Raw genomic sequence first — 15059 nt, 5'->3', positions numbered from 1 at the left:
TCATCAAGCCCCCCCCCCTCCGGTGAGACGGCGATGGCATTCCGCAGATGCCACACATTCTCTCACTGCTACTGTCTTTACTTGTTGAATAAAGCGGTGGAGAATCTCTTCCTAAATGGTGTCTCTGAGATTTGCCGTCCCCCTTTTCTGGCCCATTTCTCACTCACATACTCCACATTTTTTATTAATTCCTGAAAGCATCACCCTCCCTCGCCTGGCGATGAACTAAGAGGAATGTTCCGAGTTGGAGCGGTGAATGATGGAACATTGCTCCCAGGAATTAAGGCCTCGTGTCATTCCATCCTACACCCCCCCCACCCCACATCTGGATTCCTCCTGGGACTGTCGTGACCTAGCTAGCATCTCAAGTCTAGGTGGATCCATTTTCTAAATTTCAAGAACTGGAATTCACTTCGCATGGTTGCTTCTAATCAACAAGGAAAACGTCCTGTTCAATTTACGGCATGGGTCTTTGGTTATTTTTACATGCTATCAAAGACATATCCACCAAATTGTTTGTTGTCCAGAAATGTTTTTTTCTCTCCAACTTTTGAGCCATAGATGCGCCCAAAATGGCTGCTTGAAAACAAAATGCCTGACTTTCCTATTTCACCAAATGTTGTGTTTATTGGTGAAACTAGCGTCAGGGGATAATTTGTTCCAACTTTAAGGGTTAGGAATTCAACACCAAAATGACTGCTTCAGACAAAAATGTCTGACTTCCTGCTCACTTTATGGCAAAGGTCCTTGAGACCTTTTCATGTGTCCTGTTATGATAAACATGCCCACCCAATTTAATTTGGAGCTGCTGCTAGCTAGTGTACCTCAGGTATAGGTTCTTATTGGAGAATTGGTTGTGCGTCAGGTATAGGAGAATTGGTTGTGCGTCCTGTTATAGTAGACATGTCGACCAAATTTTGTGATTATTAGTGAAACTGTTGTCAGGGATTATTTACTTTTCAATATATAACTATCAAGCCCTGGATCAGCTCCAAAATGGCTGCTTCAAACAAAAATGGCTGACTTCCTGTTGAATTTCGGTCACGGGTCTTCGAGACTTTGAGCCGTGTCAATCGTTGGAATAGCTATCAGCCCATTTTTTCCGAACTTTCCATGTGGCGCTACTAAGGTATTCTACATAATATAGTTATTATTGTCGTTAAAGGTCAGCCACACAGAATACAGGGGAAAATATGCATGTGGAACTCTGTGCTTTGCTCTCATTTTCATGGAAATTCCACAACTTCCTGCCGACAGCTTCCATGGAATGTCAACCCCCGCCCCAGCACCCCACCTCATCAGCTTTTCCATGAAGCTTCTGATATTTGGATTGTTTCTACCATGAATGAATACCCGACAGCGAACCAGTGCTTGTAACCTTGTAAAATGTTGTGTATTTTAAGGGAAACTAAAAGTTAAAAAAAAAAAAAAACATGTTTGAAACTCCCCGACACAAAAAAAAAAAAGTTTCACTGACACAAAATTGTGTGGACATGTTTATCATAAAAGTACACACAGAAAAAAAGGCCAAAATTCAAATTCAAATTGAAGAGGAATCAAGCCATTTTGGTTCGTAATAGCCATTTTGGTGGTAAATATCCTTTATCAAACTGTACACATAAAAAAACAGCATGTATAAGCCTCATTATGCATCATCATTTTTTTGGGCTGCTTCACTTTGCCCCCATTGACCTCTCATGTTATCCTCCTAACTATTTTCTTAACGAGTCGGCTGCAGTATGTCAAGAATGCCCTGCTTCTTGTTGAAATCAACATGCTGACAGCTGTGCGTGTGTCTAAGTGTGTGTGTGTGTGTGTGCGTGTGTGTGTGTCTGAGCACAGCTGTACCGAATTGTCCAGTCATGTCTAAGCACGCAGATGGTTTTATATGGCCACATGTACACTGCATGCAAATGACTAAACTCCATAAAGAGTAATGGAAATAAATAATGCTGGCCCAATGGCTGTTACCATGGCGAGCAGCGTAGCTTTGCAACAAACAGAGGCTTACTCTCGTCTTCTCGCTGGCAACTGCGTGCATATCTGCGGGCTGGATCTCGCAGGTGAGTCTGCATATTCCGGCTGGTGTTTGGTTTTCTACAGACTGCGTTGAGTTTGTGCCAACGGGTGCATGCATAGCAGCGGGTGGAATCTTGCCAGCGAGTGTGTGCTCACAATGTGCTGGATCTCGCCAATGAGTGCATGTGTAACAGCAGTTTGGACCTTGCCAGTGATGAGCTTGGATCACACCAATAAGTGCATGCAGTGCCGGCTGCTTGCAACTGTATTGTGTAGCAGCAGGCTTTATCTCACCAGCGAGTGTGTGCATGCATTCTGTTCATCCTTTGGCCGTCTTCATCCACTATGCTGTGTGTATGTGGCGCTTGGGCATATGATCCAATGCAAACATTTTGACATTGTCATGCAAATGTGAAAAATAATTTATTTCCTCGACAGCCGTTGTTGTTTGATGCTTGCTGAACTGGGGCCGTGAACAACATCATCGGATTGACAGGTGCAGGCAATAAAATGCAACTTTCCCAGGTGAAAATGGTACATCTAAAGCACTATGCCGTTGTCGCTTTGCACATGCTGCTTTTCATTCCCATGAAGCCGGCCTATACATAAATGGCTGTCCGGCGCCACCTAGTGTATAACGGTGATATCACAGCCTGGAGTTAGAAGAAGGCTGAGATTGAGAGGCGGGAGATTCACGAGGGACTGATACAACCTGAACTCACTACAATGGTTGCCATTTTCACTCAACAGAAGGGAAAAATACGTCGCTGCCACTTTAATTGACGAATAAAAAGTAAACAAGTGCAAGTAACGTAAGTAATGGTGAACAATCCCTTTTATTTTCCTTACTTGCACGACGGTAGCCATGCAGGTGGTGGAGGTAGGAGGAGTCCAGTCCTAGTCCACACCGCCCTCCCTGGTTCCGTGTTTAGTGGGATTGGCGAAGCAATTCTCGCGCTCCCATAGGTCGTCGCTTTGGTTTTCGCTTTGCTGATTGGTTGAAATAACCCAAGGGGGCCGGTTATCTATTGAAGGTTTAGGTTGGTCGACGCATTTCTCACGCTTCTATTTTATCAACACCCCGATTTCTCTTTTCTTATTGGTTAAAACAAGTTAGAAGGGCTGGCTCTCCATCGAAGTTTGCGGTTGGTCGAGGCATTTTCCACGTTCCCATTGGGTAATGCCTCGCAATTCTCTTCGCCGATTGGTTGAAACAAGTCAAGGGGGCCGGCCCTCCAGCAAGCGTTCTTCCGGCTTACATGTTGTCGAGAACCAAGAAAAAAAGAAAAAGAAAAGACGAATGGAAAAATTGTAATCCAGAAAAGGAGCGTTTCTTATGAATTCAGCGATACGGCGAACACCTGTGCGTACTTGGAAACGCGTTCGCTTGTGTAGCGCGACTGGGTTTATGCCGTTGTTCGCCTTAAAAGTTGAGGATTTGGACGTGAGTGACAAACAGGCGGCACCAGAAGACCTAGCGAGTCTCACGTTAGCTTGTTGCTAATCTGCTCGCTAGGCTAGCAATGTATCGCTTTTACTATGTAAGGTTATGGAAGCAAAAATGTCGACTGTTTCCCGTTAAAGTCTCACCGGGCTAACATCGCGCTGGGTTCTCTTCCCAAAGCAGCGAAAAAGACGTCGCTTCACATGATAAACTTGATGTTAGGTGAATGTTTCGACCATAAACGCAAGCCAAAATACTCATCAATTTACCTATCGATTTGCTCATGTTAGCCGGGTGTCTTAAAATGTCGGCTGTTTACAATTACGATAACTCAGCTCAGTCTTTCGCGTCCTCGCTTGTTCCGCTAAGGGTTAATTTTCGAGCATTTCAATGTTAAGGTGCTCGTACTTTTGTTGTCAGCGCTGCGCATGCGCACAGTTTCTTCTCAAGCGTTTTTGACACGCGTGTATTTACGTCCTTTTTCTTTTTTCAGGTCGTCGAGTCAAGCAAAAACATTCGAATGAGCTCCCAGCAATTCCCACGACACGGGCTGCCCGCCTCGAGCCCAGGGGGGGCTCCGCTGATGCCCACCGGTGGAAACCTTGTGCCTGTCAGTCAGTCCTCAAACCCGCAAGGTGAGCAGCCCTCCAGTCAAGCAAGCTCTGAGGGCTGGGCAATATGGCCTCAAAACAAATGATCAGATTTTATTCTTAAAGAAATACACAGGATTTTTTTTTTAGTCGGCCAGACCCCAAAACTTGGTTAATTGATTCTCGACTATTTGGGTTGCAAGTGATGAGATGAGCATAAGGCAGTGAGAGAAATGCAACCGATTTAAGATGGCATAAGGGAGTTGTTTGTACTGTTTAAATTGTATTAGCAATAGTAATTATATAGTGAGTATCAATATTAATGGTGTTAGTTCTTCTACATTCGTTGTATTAATTTTGGCAGAAGTCTGACACAGGACATGTAGTCTGTAACTAAATATGATTGATTGCTAGCTGGTGCTGAGGCTGCGGACGGCGACCAGCAGGAGCACCCGCCGGCTGGCGCCGGGTCGGTGGTGTTCCGGGATGACAAGCAGGAGACCATGGTGGTCCGACCGTACCCGCAGGTGCAGACACACGGGCAGCCACAGCCCGCCCCTCAGGTGCTGCCCATCCAGACCGGCGGCCCGCCCGTGGCCTTGCCTGCTCCGCCGGTGCATCTGCCGCAAGGCCAGCCCACAGTCCTCACTGACGGACAGATGAAGGTGAGTCTCAAAGTAATGTCTTCAATTGGTGTTTTACAAATTAAGACAGAGGTACCTTGTCTGCGAGTTGAATTTGTTTCATAACCATCATTGTTTCTAATATGTTTTTAAAAATAAGAATAAACAAAACTAAATCAAAGTGAAAATAACCACCCTTTTGAAGACTCCTGACGGACACATAATTGCGTTAACCACCCCCTAACCGTACATTTTCCAGGCAGTCCTGAAGTCCCCCATGCCGAGCCGCCTGATAGCGCCTGCGCCAGCTTCCAATCAAGGCCATATACCCATCCCACCCAAGGTCCCGGGCCACATGACGTCCGCCCCGGAGAACAGCAGCGCCACCACACTTTCTATTCCCGTGGCCACCATCAGCGGACAGCAGGTGAGGATGTGACGTCATATTTACACCCAAAAAGGACTTGATGATTAATCAAGTTTTGATTTCTTATTGAGGCCATAATGCCCAGCACTACATCCATAATGTGTTCATAATGACTCCGGTTGCCTTTTTTTGTGTCAGGGTCACTCCAGCAATTTGCACCACTTAATGCCAGCCAACATCCAGATCATTCGAGGCAGCGGTCCCACGTTGCAGATCGGGGCCCCTGCCGTGCCGCCGCAGACCTTCACGTCACATCTGCCACGAGGTACCGTACAGGCTAGTTTGACAGCTACAGTTGTTTTCAACAACACAAAGCGAGAAATTAGCGTTAGATTTAGCATTGCCATACCCTGACATGCAGGTGTCCCGGAAGGCTGAAGCTTGCCACCGAACCATTTTCAGCAGTGTTTTATTCATTTGGAATCTTATCAAATAAAATCTTAATATCATTTCTAACATTCGTGATGCAAAGTTTTATACACTTTGCAAGATTCACAATCCCGTTCACCTGTGAAAATCGTCAATATATAGGGACCATAGGAAATACAAAAAAATAATTCCACACCTCCTACATGCTTTAAACACTCTTCAACTTAGCAAAACATTTAATTTACGTTTATTTATACAGTCCTTAACTACAAACTAGTCGCAAAGGTTTTCCACGTATGCTAATGTTAATTTAAACAGCTTGAGAGTTCATTTCAACAAAATGATGTTTCCAAACATTATGAAACGGATTATGGCTTTTATTTCCTGTGCATACAGTGAAAATGCTGGAATTGATTTTTAGTAGCATTTATTTAATTTGCTAATTTCCATCGTATGTTTTCGCCCACAGGCGCAGCTGCAGCCGCGGTCATGTCCAGCTCTAAAACGGTCCTCCGACCAGCCACCGGAGCAGGCGCAGGCCCGGGCCAGCCCACTGTTCAACACATCATCCACCAGACTATTCAGGTACAGTACACACATACTGTGTATCCCATAACATCATTTTTGACTTTGGCGTTCAACACGTCTTTCACGTTGCCTCCGCAGTCTCGTCCGGCTGTGACGACATCTACGTCCGTGCTTCCCACTGTGGTGGCACCCATTTCAGCCACGAGGACCCAGTCTCCCGTCATCAGTCCTACTGTCACGCACTCTGCAGAGGTGGCTCATGGGTAAGATGACCCCCCTCTCCCCCAATCCGCATTTGGGAATGTACGATCACCTAATCGCAGAAAATCCTCGTTGTAGCCTTAAAGTTTATGGTGGTCAGTTCTGTCCGTTTTTGATTCGCGGGCGGTTTGTGCTCTTGCAGGCGTCCCGGCCTGACCATTCACCCGCCGCCGGCCGGCATCAGCATCCAGAGGCCTCAGACGTCGCGTGACACGGCCACACGCATCACGCTGCCGTCGCACCCGGCCATCGGCGCTCAGAAGCCTCAGCCGCCGCACACCATGACGCAGGTTACTCGCCTCGATGACAAATGAAAGAGTTTTTCATTTCAGAGACACAAAAGGTAAAGGCTCTGTTCTGCCCTCACAGAAACCGATCTTCAGTACCGTCACGCCAGTCGCGGCAGCCACCGTGGCGCCCATCGTTGCCACCAACACGGTGCCCTCGACCACCTCTATAGGTACACACTCATAGTCACAAGAAAGACACTACTGTCAAAAAGTTAGGGGTGTCGGTCTTTCTCAGTTAAAATGTCCGGACGAACCCATAATGCAATATGATGCGCGTGTGTTGCAATCAGGTTCCGTGCCCCACACCCAAATGAGCAGCAACACTATTGTGACCATGACGATGGCCTCCCACTCGTCGCACGCCACCGCCGTCACCACCTCCACCATCCCCGTCGGTGAGTTGGGTCTTGCTGGTTATTTTGAACTTTTCCGCTCCCTCCCTCACTTTCACCTCGCCTCGCAGCCAAAGTGGTGCCTCAGCCCATCGCCCACTCGTCGTCTCGCGTGCAGCCCGACTACCCCGGGGAGAGGGCCAACCTCATACCCATCCAGGGCCATCGCTCGTCGCCCAACCCCGTCACCATGGAGCCGAGAAGTGACAACAGGTGAGCAAAACTGTCAAACCTTTTGCTAAACGTCTCTGATATATTATAAATTGGGGAAAATAATCGGTGGTCGGAATGCAGACTTAGACATAACAGGCTGTGCTACTGTTTGTACAGGCTAACCTTTTTTTTAACTTTAATTGTCAAGGCCCCCCGTTCCAGTCCAGTTCCAGTATTTCCTGCCGACGTACTCGTCGTCGTACCCCCTGACTCACACCTACACCCCCATCAGCAGCTCTGTGTCCACCATCCGTCAGTATCCTGGTAAGAAGCACCATAGATAAGTACTCTAGGCTTGATATAACTTTTACTTTGAGGAGCATTTTTGCTAATGAAAGGCTTCATTTGAGGAGCAACTTTGTAATTTTGAGGAGCATTTTTTTTTTTTTTGCAGGTTGATCTCAGGGAAGATTGATTATTTTAGGCCGATTTCGATATCCGGAAGAATAGAATCAATTAATAAATGCATATATAATGGTTAAAATAACTTTTTTGGGGTCTCTAAATGCGTACAACAATCAAAATATGAAAGATAAACAGAACACTGGATTTCTTTACATTACTCTTATTTATTTAACTTAATAATAGTAAATTAACAATAACGTTACAGCAGAGAAAAATCGTCCAATTTCTTTTTGTTTTTATTTTGAGGGATGGGGTGTTTAACTCATTAAATCCCAAAGACATATTTATGTTTTTTCACAGTCCAGACATTTAATCCCAGGAATTTATTTATATTTTTTCATACGTTAGGGTAAAAGAGAAATCTAAAAATTTTCTGGTACTGAATGAGTTCAATGTCACAATCTTTGTTATGTGTAAAAAAAAACAACAAAAAAACAAAAACAAGAACAACAATCTGCAAAGAAATTAGTCACGTTTTGATGACTTTAAAAGAGCTAACATTGGCTGGTTTAATTGGTCAGGTCATATTCTTAATATAAAGCTGTGGAAAAACATTTTAGACCAAATAACACTGGGCCGTATTTTGTACTTTAACTTAAAAGTGTCTCCTCCTTCCCAAGTGACTCCCCAAGCGCCGAGCTCCGCGCTACCCGCCCAGGCCGGCGTGGGGGTGGCCACCACCGTGCACCTCAACCACATGCAGCTGATGGCCGTGGATCGCATCGGCCTGCCGTCGGCGCAGATCAGCACCCAGGGCATCCAGCCGGCACCCATCGCCACGCAGAGCATCCAACCGGCACCCATCGGAGTGCAGGGCCTTCACCCGGGGACGGCGTCCATTGGCGCGCCGGGCCTTCAGCAGGGTGCTGGTGCCGCCCAGCAACAGCAGCCGCCTGCTGAAGCAAAATCTGGTACCATTATTCCCATAAATATTTGCAGTTCACTATTCATCGTTTTTTTTTTTTTGACAGTAGCACAGTAATTGGTTTCAAGGATTACATGACTCAACCGTTTTAACCCCATCCAGGCGTGGTCTTGGCTGACGGCTTCTTGGCTAACCCGATCAACAGTACCGCTCAGCCAGTCGGCACCATGGTGCAGGCTCACGGGCAAGCAGGCACGCCCACCCAGGTGTCCTCGTCGAGACCCTGCATCCTACGCAAGAAGCCCACCGCCGAAAGGTGAGAGGAAGACAACTGGCGTTCGCCAGGTCTTAATGCACATTTGGTATACTTTTTCTGGTGTTTACATTTATTGTACTTCCAGTTGTTTACATCTTAAAACACAGGTCAACTACTGTACACATTAAGATCAATCATCATCGGGCAGGAAGTAAACAAACGTTATATTAAACATTCCATATTGTTTATCGCATTCGGTCTGTTTCTACGCCAGCATATTTAAAGTATTTAGACCCCTAATTTTCAATATGGACATATTTAATGTTGTACCATACTTAAAGAGACAATGTGTAGAATGTTTTGATTTTCACTCAATTTGAAAACCCACTATTTCAACAATATGAAAAAAATGTTTTCTCACATCAACTTCATTATTTAAATCATAGGTGAAGTAATCTATAATTATATTACATTGGGCGCACTTTCCCCTACTGGATGGAGGCTGTCATGTTTCACAGCCATCTTTGTGCTACAGATACTCGGAGACAAACATAGCGACCGTAGTTCCTAAGCATCATGACTGCTGCATTTCTAAAAACAACTACAATGCATTACTTCCTGATTTGAGGAAATACTAGAAGTCGTTTGTGATGACATTTTTCTTGCACCGCTGCTGAAGAAATGGTTGGTAGGCTTGCGCCGTGTGTTCTTTCGGAGGCACCGTAGTGTTGTGCTTCAAAACGCACGCACATTAGTTGACCACTAGGTGGCACTGGAATCCACACATTTTCCTTTTAGGTACATATAATGTGCATTGTTAACATTGTATTTGATGTGCTATACATTGAACGGATCATGTTTGTTTTATATTTAATGACTATGTGCCTCTAACGTACATATTTGCATCATATTACATTTTTTGTGAACCTATAATATACAGTTTGGAAAAAATAAAATAATAACAGCTCACTATTTTCTGCAAATGAATACATTAATGAAAATATTTCTATTTAGAATGTGGGAATAATGTCCTAATATCATGAGTAGCTTATTGTATAAGACAAAAACGTTAATTTTACTTATATCTACACCAATGGTTATACACCTGTAATATATCAGATTTAAACTCCTTTTTCTTGTTTTGTTTTCAGTTGTGTTCGCAAAACCCTCATTTCCGCTCAGCCCAGTGAACCGAGCAGTGTCAGAATGGAAAGCGGCGTGAGAGGGGCCAGTTCCCCCCGACCCGCAGGGTGAGCATCCCTCACATGGATCCCTTCCAACCAGAAAGACCTTGGCTAAAGCTAACGTTTAGCGTATGTAAAAATAGAGGTGTGCCATTATCATATCAGCTACTTAATGCTAATTGTCCAGATAATTGGAAGTGGGTTCGAGCCGTGCTTGCTGGCAAAAGTAAATAGTATGAAAAGAAGAGGTGTGCTGTGGTCCGCTAAAACAATGTATATTTGAGGTCCGTCGTGGTAATGCTAGCCGGCTAATTCTAACAGTATTGTGCTACGGTTGTGTTAACTATTAAAAAATTGGGGGAAGCTAACACGATTTATATTAGAGGTGCGATGTGGTCATGTTAGGTTCCTTAAGCTAACACTACCTTTTGTAAAATAAAGTTTCGATGTGGTCGTGCTAATTGACCAAAGGAAACACCGACCATGCAAAATAGAGGTGAGCCTGGAAAACAGTTCTGAGTGCACTTTGACCTTTCTCCCCACAGAGTAAAACCCAAAGCTGAGGTACACATGGCGGTGGCCCCTCCTGTCATGGCCGCCGTGGATGCGCTGCCCCCGCCGCAGGGTGGCGAGCAGCAAGCGATAGCGGCATCGGGCGCCCCGCACCTCGCCCAGGCCCTGCCTGCCATTCTGGCCACGCCGGGCCCCGCGCCGCCCTCGCAGCCCTCCGCCGTCCTCTCGGCCCTGCCTGCAGCCATGGCGGTGACTCCGCCCACCCCCGCTTCCATGGCCAACACAGTGGCGTCGCCGACGCAGCCGGCCCCCAGCAGCACCGCCGCCTGTGTTGCCAGCTGCCCCGACATCAAGCTCAAGCACGAGGTGGACTCCGTGAACACCTCGCAGCCTGGTGAGACGGCAGCACTTTTACACCGAGCTGGTGCCAGTGCTGTGTAAAATAAGAAATAAAAATAAAAACATTGAATTGAGCTTTACAATACTCCACAACGCAATGATGTTTTTTAAAAAATGTTTGCTTTTTCCTCACAGACGCCAACCCCGCCGTGAACGCTCAATCCTCCGCCCTCAACGTGCCCCCAACGGGAGACCTCATCCCCGGGGCGTCCCCGAGGAAGAAGCCTCGCAAGCAGCAGCACGTCATCTCCATCGAAGAGAGCGAGATGATGGAGACCAACAGCACCGACGAGGAGAAGGCGCCCGGGAGGCCCGTCACCGGCAGGGCCGAGCGCAGAGAGTCTCCCCCCAGAGAATATGTTGGTACGTAGACAGCGTTGGCACAAGGGGGAGCTCACGCAGGGTTTTTCCTGGCTCAAACCGTGGCAAAAGTGGTACCATTCTATTAGCTCAAGCAAACACTTTCTCTGAAATATTTACATGCATTTTATTGTTCTTTCCTATTCAAATGTCGCTTAACTTTGAAAAATGTTCCCCTCTCAGACGAGGAAGGGGTGCGCTATGTACCCGTCAGGCCCCGGCCACCTGTCACCCTCCTGCGGCACTACCGTAACCCCTGGAAAGCTGCCTACCACCACTTCCAGAGGTACAGCGATATCCGTGTCAAAGGTGAGTTTTTTTTATTATTTTTTTTCTTCCCAGATGGAGGCAAAATGTCACTGGATTATCAGTTAAATGTAATGAATTCATTTTTTGTGTTTGTATCTCAGAGGAGAAGAAGGGCACCTTACAGGATATGGCCAACCAGAGAGGGGTGGCGTGTCGAGCGCAAGGCTGGAAGATTCACCTGTGTGCCGCACAGCTCAGACAGCTGGTGAGTGAAAAGTTCAAGGTAAAGAGGTTGAAGCAGTGTTTCCCAACTTTTATTTAGCAAAGACACATACGTATTTGGCATGAACTGACAGGACCACAGAGACCCCATCCACCCCTCGAATGAGTGGATAATTGTGAACACAATCTTCCCATTCAAGTGAAAGCAGCCAATTTGTCTTCCCTTTTTACTCGCTTATGCCAACATATTCCCGATATTTGAGTCTGCGTATTTGACCGGCCTTCCTGGTGGTTTTGTGTTTTCAGTCTAGTTTGGAGCATGACGTGTACAGCCGCCTGTCCTCCCTGCAGGAGGGCCTCATCCCTAAGAAGAGAGCGAGCGCAGACGACGACCTGCACTGCATCAATGAACTCATACAGGTCCGGCTTTAATCACGAGTAAAAAGTTCAGACAGTGGTACCTATATAGATAATTAAAAAAAATATATAGTAAGAAATTGTTTAGGTTTTTTTTTTTTTTTTTTTTCAAATTTGAACACTATAGGCTTTTTTTATTTTTTATAAGGATTCAATTTTTGCTTCAGTTCAATGGACATTGTGCTACTCCTTCTGGTGCCTTGGCCACTGGGAGCAGTATAATACAGACATACATGGAGCTGATCAAAACTCATTAGTAAGCCACACGAATACAGGTATTATTCGGGTTTTTTGTAGATGACAAAAAAATACATATACCTGATGAGCATGGTGATATTGTCACTTTCTGTTTCAATATCTGTTGCTTAAAGGGTTTTAAAACACCACAGAAATTCATGTCATTTGTTAGCCCCTCTCATGCGTCGTTTACCCGCAGGGCAACATGCAGCGGTGCAAGCTGGTAATGGACCAAGTGACGGAGGCTCGGGACACCATGATGAAAGTTCTGGAACACAAAGACAAAGTTCTGAAGCTGCTAAACAAGAACAGTGCCGTCAAGAAGTCCTCCAAGCTCAAGCGCAAAGAGCGGGCGTGAGAACTCTTCCCTTGAAACCCACCCATCCCTTTACCGCCGCTCAGAATCTGGTGCTATGATCTGCTTCATACAATCACAAGCACCCACCGTGGGCGACACGTGGCTGGCGGGGATCTTTCTAGGAAGAGGTTCTCTGTCTTTTTTGTTTTGTTTTGTTTTGTTCATTTCCGAAGACCTCAAGAGACAATGTTTGCTAACTTAGCTTCCGCTGCGTCGCCTAGCCGTGGAGCTAAAGAGGCAAGAAGGAGTTGAAAATGGTAACGTGAAGACCAACCTCAAACGTGCTGTGTTTTTTTGTTTTGATCGGTGCCTTCGTTGTGTCCGCGGATGATTTAACCGTCACCGTTTTCCAACGACGTGTGCGCGCTTGTCACTCGTTTCCTTCCATTTTGTAGCACCCAATTAGGCTCAAATTAGTCCCAGGTTCTATCAAGGGGGAGGTTGCAATTAAAAAAAAAAAAAAAACTTTTTTGTTATTTGTAAAACTATCAGTACTAAAAAGAATCAAGTAGAATTTGTTTGTCTGATTCGGATGTCACAAAAACATCGGACAAACCAGTTACATTGCTTTAAGTGTTTTAGCAAGCGTGCTAATTCACACCACTTGTCCACGGGAGGCTTAAAAGTACATTCGTGAACTGATCTGTGAAAAAAAATCATCCAAAGCTGACCCCAGCTTCTACGTCTCATTTGATTTTTAAGAAACTACGTCGCCAGAGGAAAAACAACCAATCAGAGACCAAAGGCGTGACTTATGCTGTGTATGTTTTAACAAAGTGTTTTTTTTTTTTTTGTTTTTTTTTTTTTAAATTGCAAATTCTCTCTTTAAAATCTTGTCATTACTTTGGAAACTCCCAAGTAGAACTCCCCCACAAAAGGTGTGTGGTTTATGATACTACAAATGATGAGAATCCGCATCACAAATTGACACAAAAAGGTTTGCAATTGCCTATCAATGCCACACGATGGTGTCAAAGGAATATTTTTACAACACATATGGCTTGGCTTTGGCCATAGCACAATAACAGCAAAAAAGTTAGTTTTTCTGTGAACCATCTGGTGGCATCTAACGGCAGGTCAAACCTTTTTGGTTGAGCATCAATTGTGGGGTTTCACGACTATAATAGCAGAGGTCCACTGTAGGGGAAATATTCGTAATAGGCACGAATCATCCATGTTTTTTTTGTTATTCATTAAGAAGGTAGAGAAGGAATCGCAATGGAGCGTCCTCATGTTCACAAGGTCGTATGTTACTGTTTAAATGTGCTCTTTTCTTTTGTACACCACCCCCACCCTCAAAATGGAGACATTTTGTGCCGTGTGATGTGTAAAAACAAACAAAATTTCACAAAGAGGCTGAGCTGTAGTGAGACTCGATTATTCAGCCCAGACGTTGTACATTGTTTTTGTCTGTAAGTATAGTAAAGATGCTTCAACAGCACACGTACTCGGATGTTATTCTGCAGCAAAATTATTCAGATTCGGTTGTGTTCATTATTATACTCCTCCTGCATTTCTTAATTGATTCAAACCATGGCAATCTCAAAATCTTCACAATATCCAGGACGAAAAAAAAAGGCGAATGACGGATGTCGGAAGGGTACCCACGCTGCAGACTGATGACGACTAATGGACGCTCGGTTTTTAGTAAAATGCCGAGCTCTGCCATTTTCCACATTCTCCAAATTTCTACTTTTCTTACAATTCCATATTTTCCCTAAAAATAAATCACTATCAAATGAATGACACATTTATCAAATTACAAACAAAAAAACAAATACACATTTCTCAACTAATTTATACCATTCCAAATTAAAAAATGATAAAATTATTATTCCTATATTGTTTGTCACTATTCCATATTCCAAAGTCAAAATTCCCAAATCATCACAGAAATTTTACATATCTACCACCTTCCACATTTCTGAACTGATTCAAAACACTCCACTTCTAACTGTCCATTACAGTATATTCAGGATAATTTGGGAAGCATTTTCACAACCCAACCCCAAATTATATGATGTATTTATTTATTATTGGGTATTCCACATATTTGTGAGAGTCCCCAAATTAATTGATAGTTTTAAAAATGTGCCTGTATCTTTTAAATACCTTTTCAAAGTCTCTCATTCAACATTTTTTCGTATTTAAATTAGGATGAACACAGCAGTTCAGTTCAACGTCAGTGTGGTGTGTGACTCCCTCTAGCGGTACATAAAAGAATAACTGATTTAAATATAGTAACTGCATAATACAGTGGCTTACGCTTTTTGAATTCAGTAAATGTATATTAAGCACAGTTCAGGTGTATTTGAATTTTAAGTCCATTACATTTCCATTATTACTGTATTTTACTCTTTTGTGATAAAGGTGGTGCAGTACTTTGTGTAAAAAAGAAATGTAGTTATTTACTGTCATCCATGTGTTGTCTGTACTGA

General features: G+C 44.5%; 1 protein-coding gene across 5 annotated transcripts; it reads left to right on the top strand.

The window, feature by feature from the left end:
* Window positions 1-1903: 1903 nt before the first annotated feature.
* On the top strand, window positions 1904-14062 carry sap130a (Sin3A associated protein 130 a). 5 transcript variants are annotated; one of them, XM_086048302.1, is made up of 22 exons: window positions 1904-2063; window positions 2458-2515; window positions 3957-4098; window positions 4468-4718; window positions 4936-5103; window positions 5242-5368; window positions 5942-6057; window positions 6139-6263; window positions 6404-6551; window positions 6631-6721; window positions 6842-6946; window positions 7015-7156; window positions 7305-7420; window positions 8182-8472; window positions 8589-8742; window positions 9834-9932; window positions 10412-10773; window positions 10914-11141; window positions 11322-11447; window positions 11549-11652; window positions 11916-12029; window positions 12463-14062. In XM_086048302.1, exons 3-22 carry the CDS (start codon window positions 3984-3986, stop codon window positions 12619-12621), a joined length of 3141 nt encoding a protein of 1046 aa, XP_085904428.1. In that variant the 5' UTR covers window positions 1904-2063; window positions 2458-2515; window positions 3957-3983; the 3' UTR covers window positions 12622-14062. The 5 variants fall into 5 exon arrangements, with proteins under 5 accessions (XP_085904428.1, XP_085904427.1, XP_085904429.1 ...); XM_086048301.1 differs by having other exon boundaries at window positions 2458-2544; XM_086048303.1 differs by lacking the exons at window positions 1904-2063; window positions 2458-2515 and adding an exon at window positions 2728-2831.
* The last annotated feature ends 997 nt before the right edge of the window (window positions 14063-15059 follow it).

The sequence above is a fragment of the Filicampus tigris genome, chromosome 12, assembly GCF_054856515.1.
Source record: "Filicampus tigris isolate MCC_2025a chromosome 12, RoL_Ftig_1.0, whole genome shotgun sequence".
Taxonomy (NCBI): Eukaryota; Metazoa; Chordata; class Actinopteri; order Syngnathiformes; family Syngnathidae; genus Filicampus; species Filicampus tigris.
This window is presented reverse-complemented; position numbering and strand designations above follow the sequence as displayed.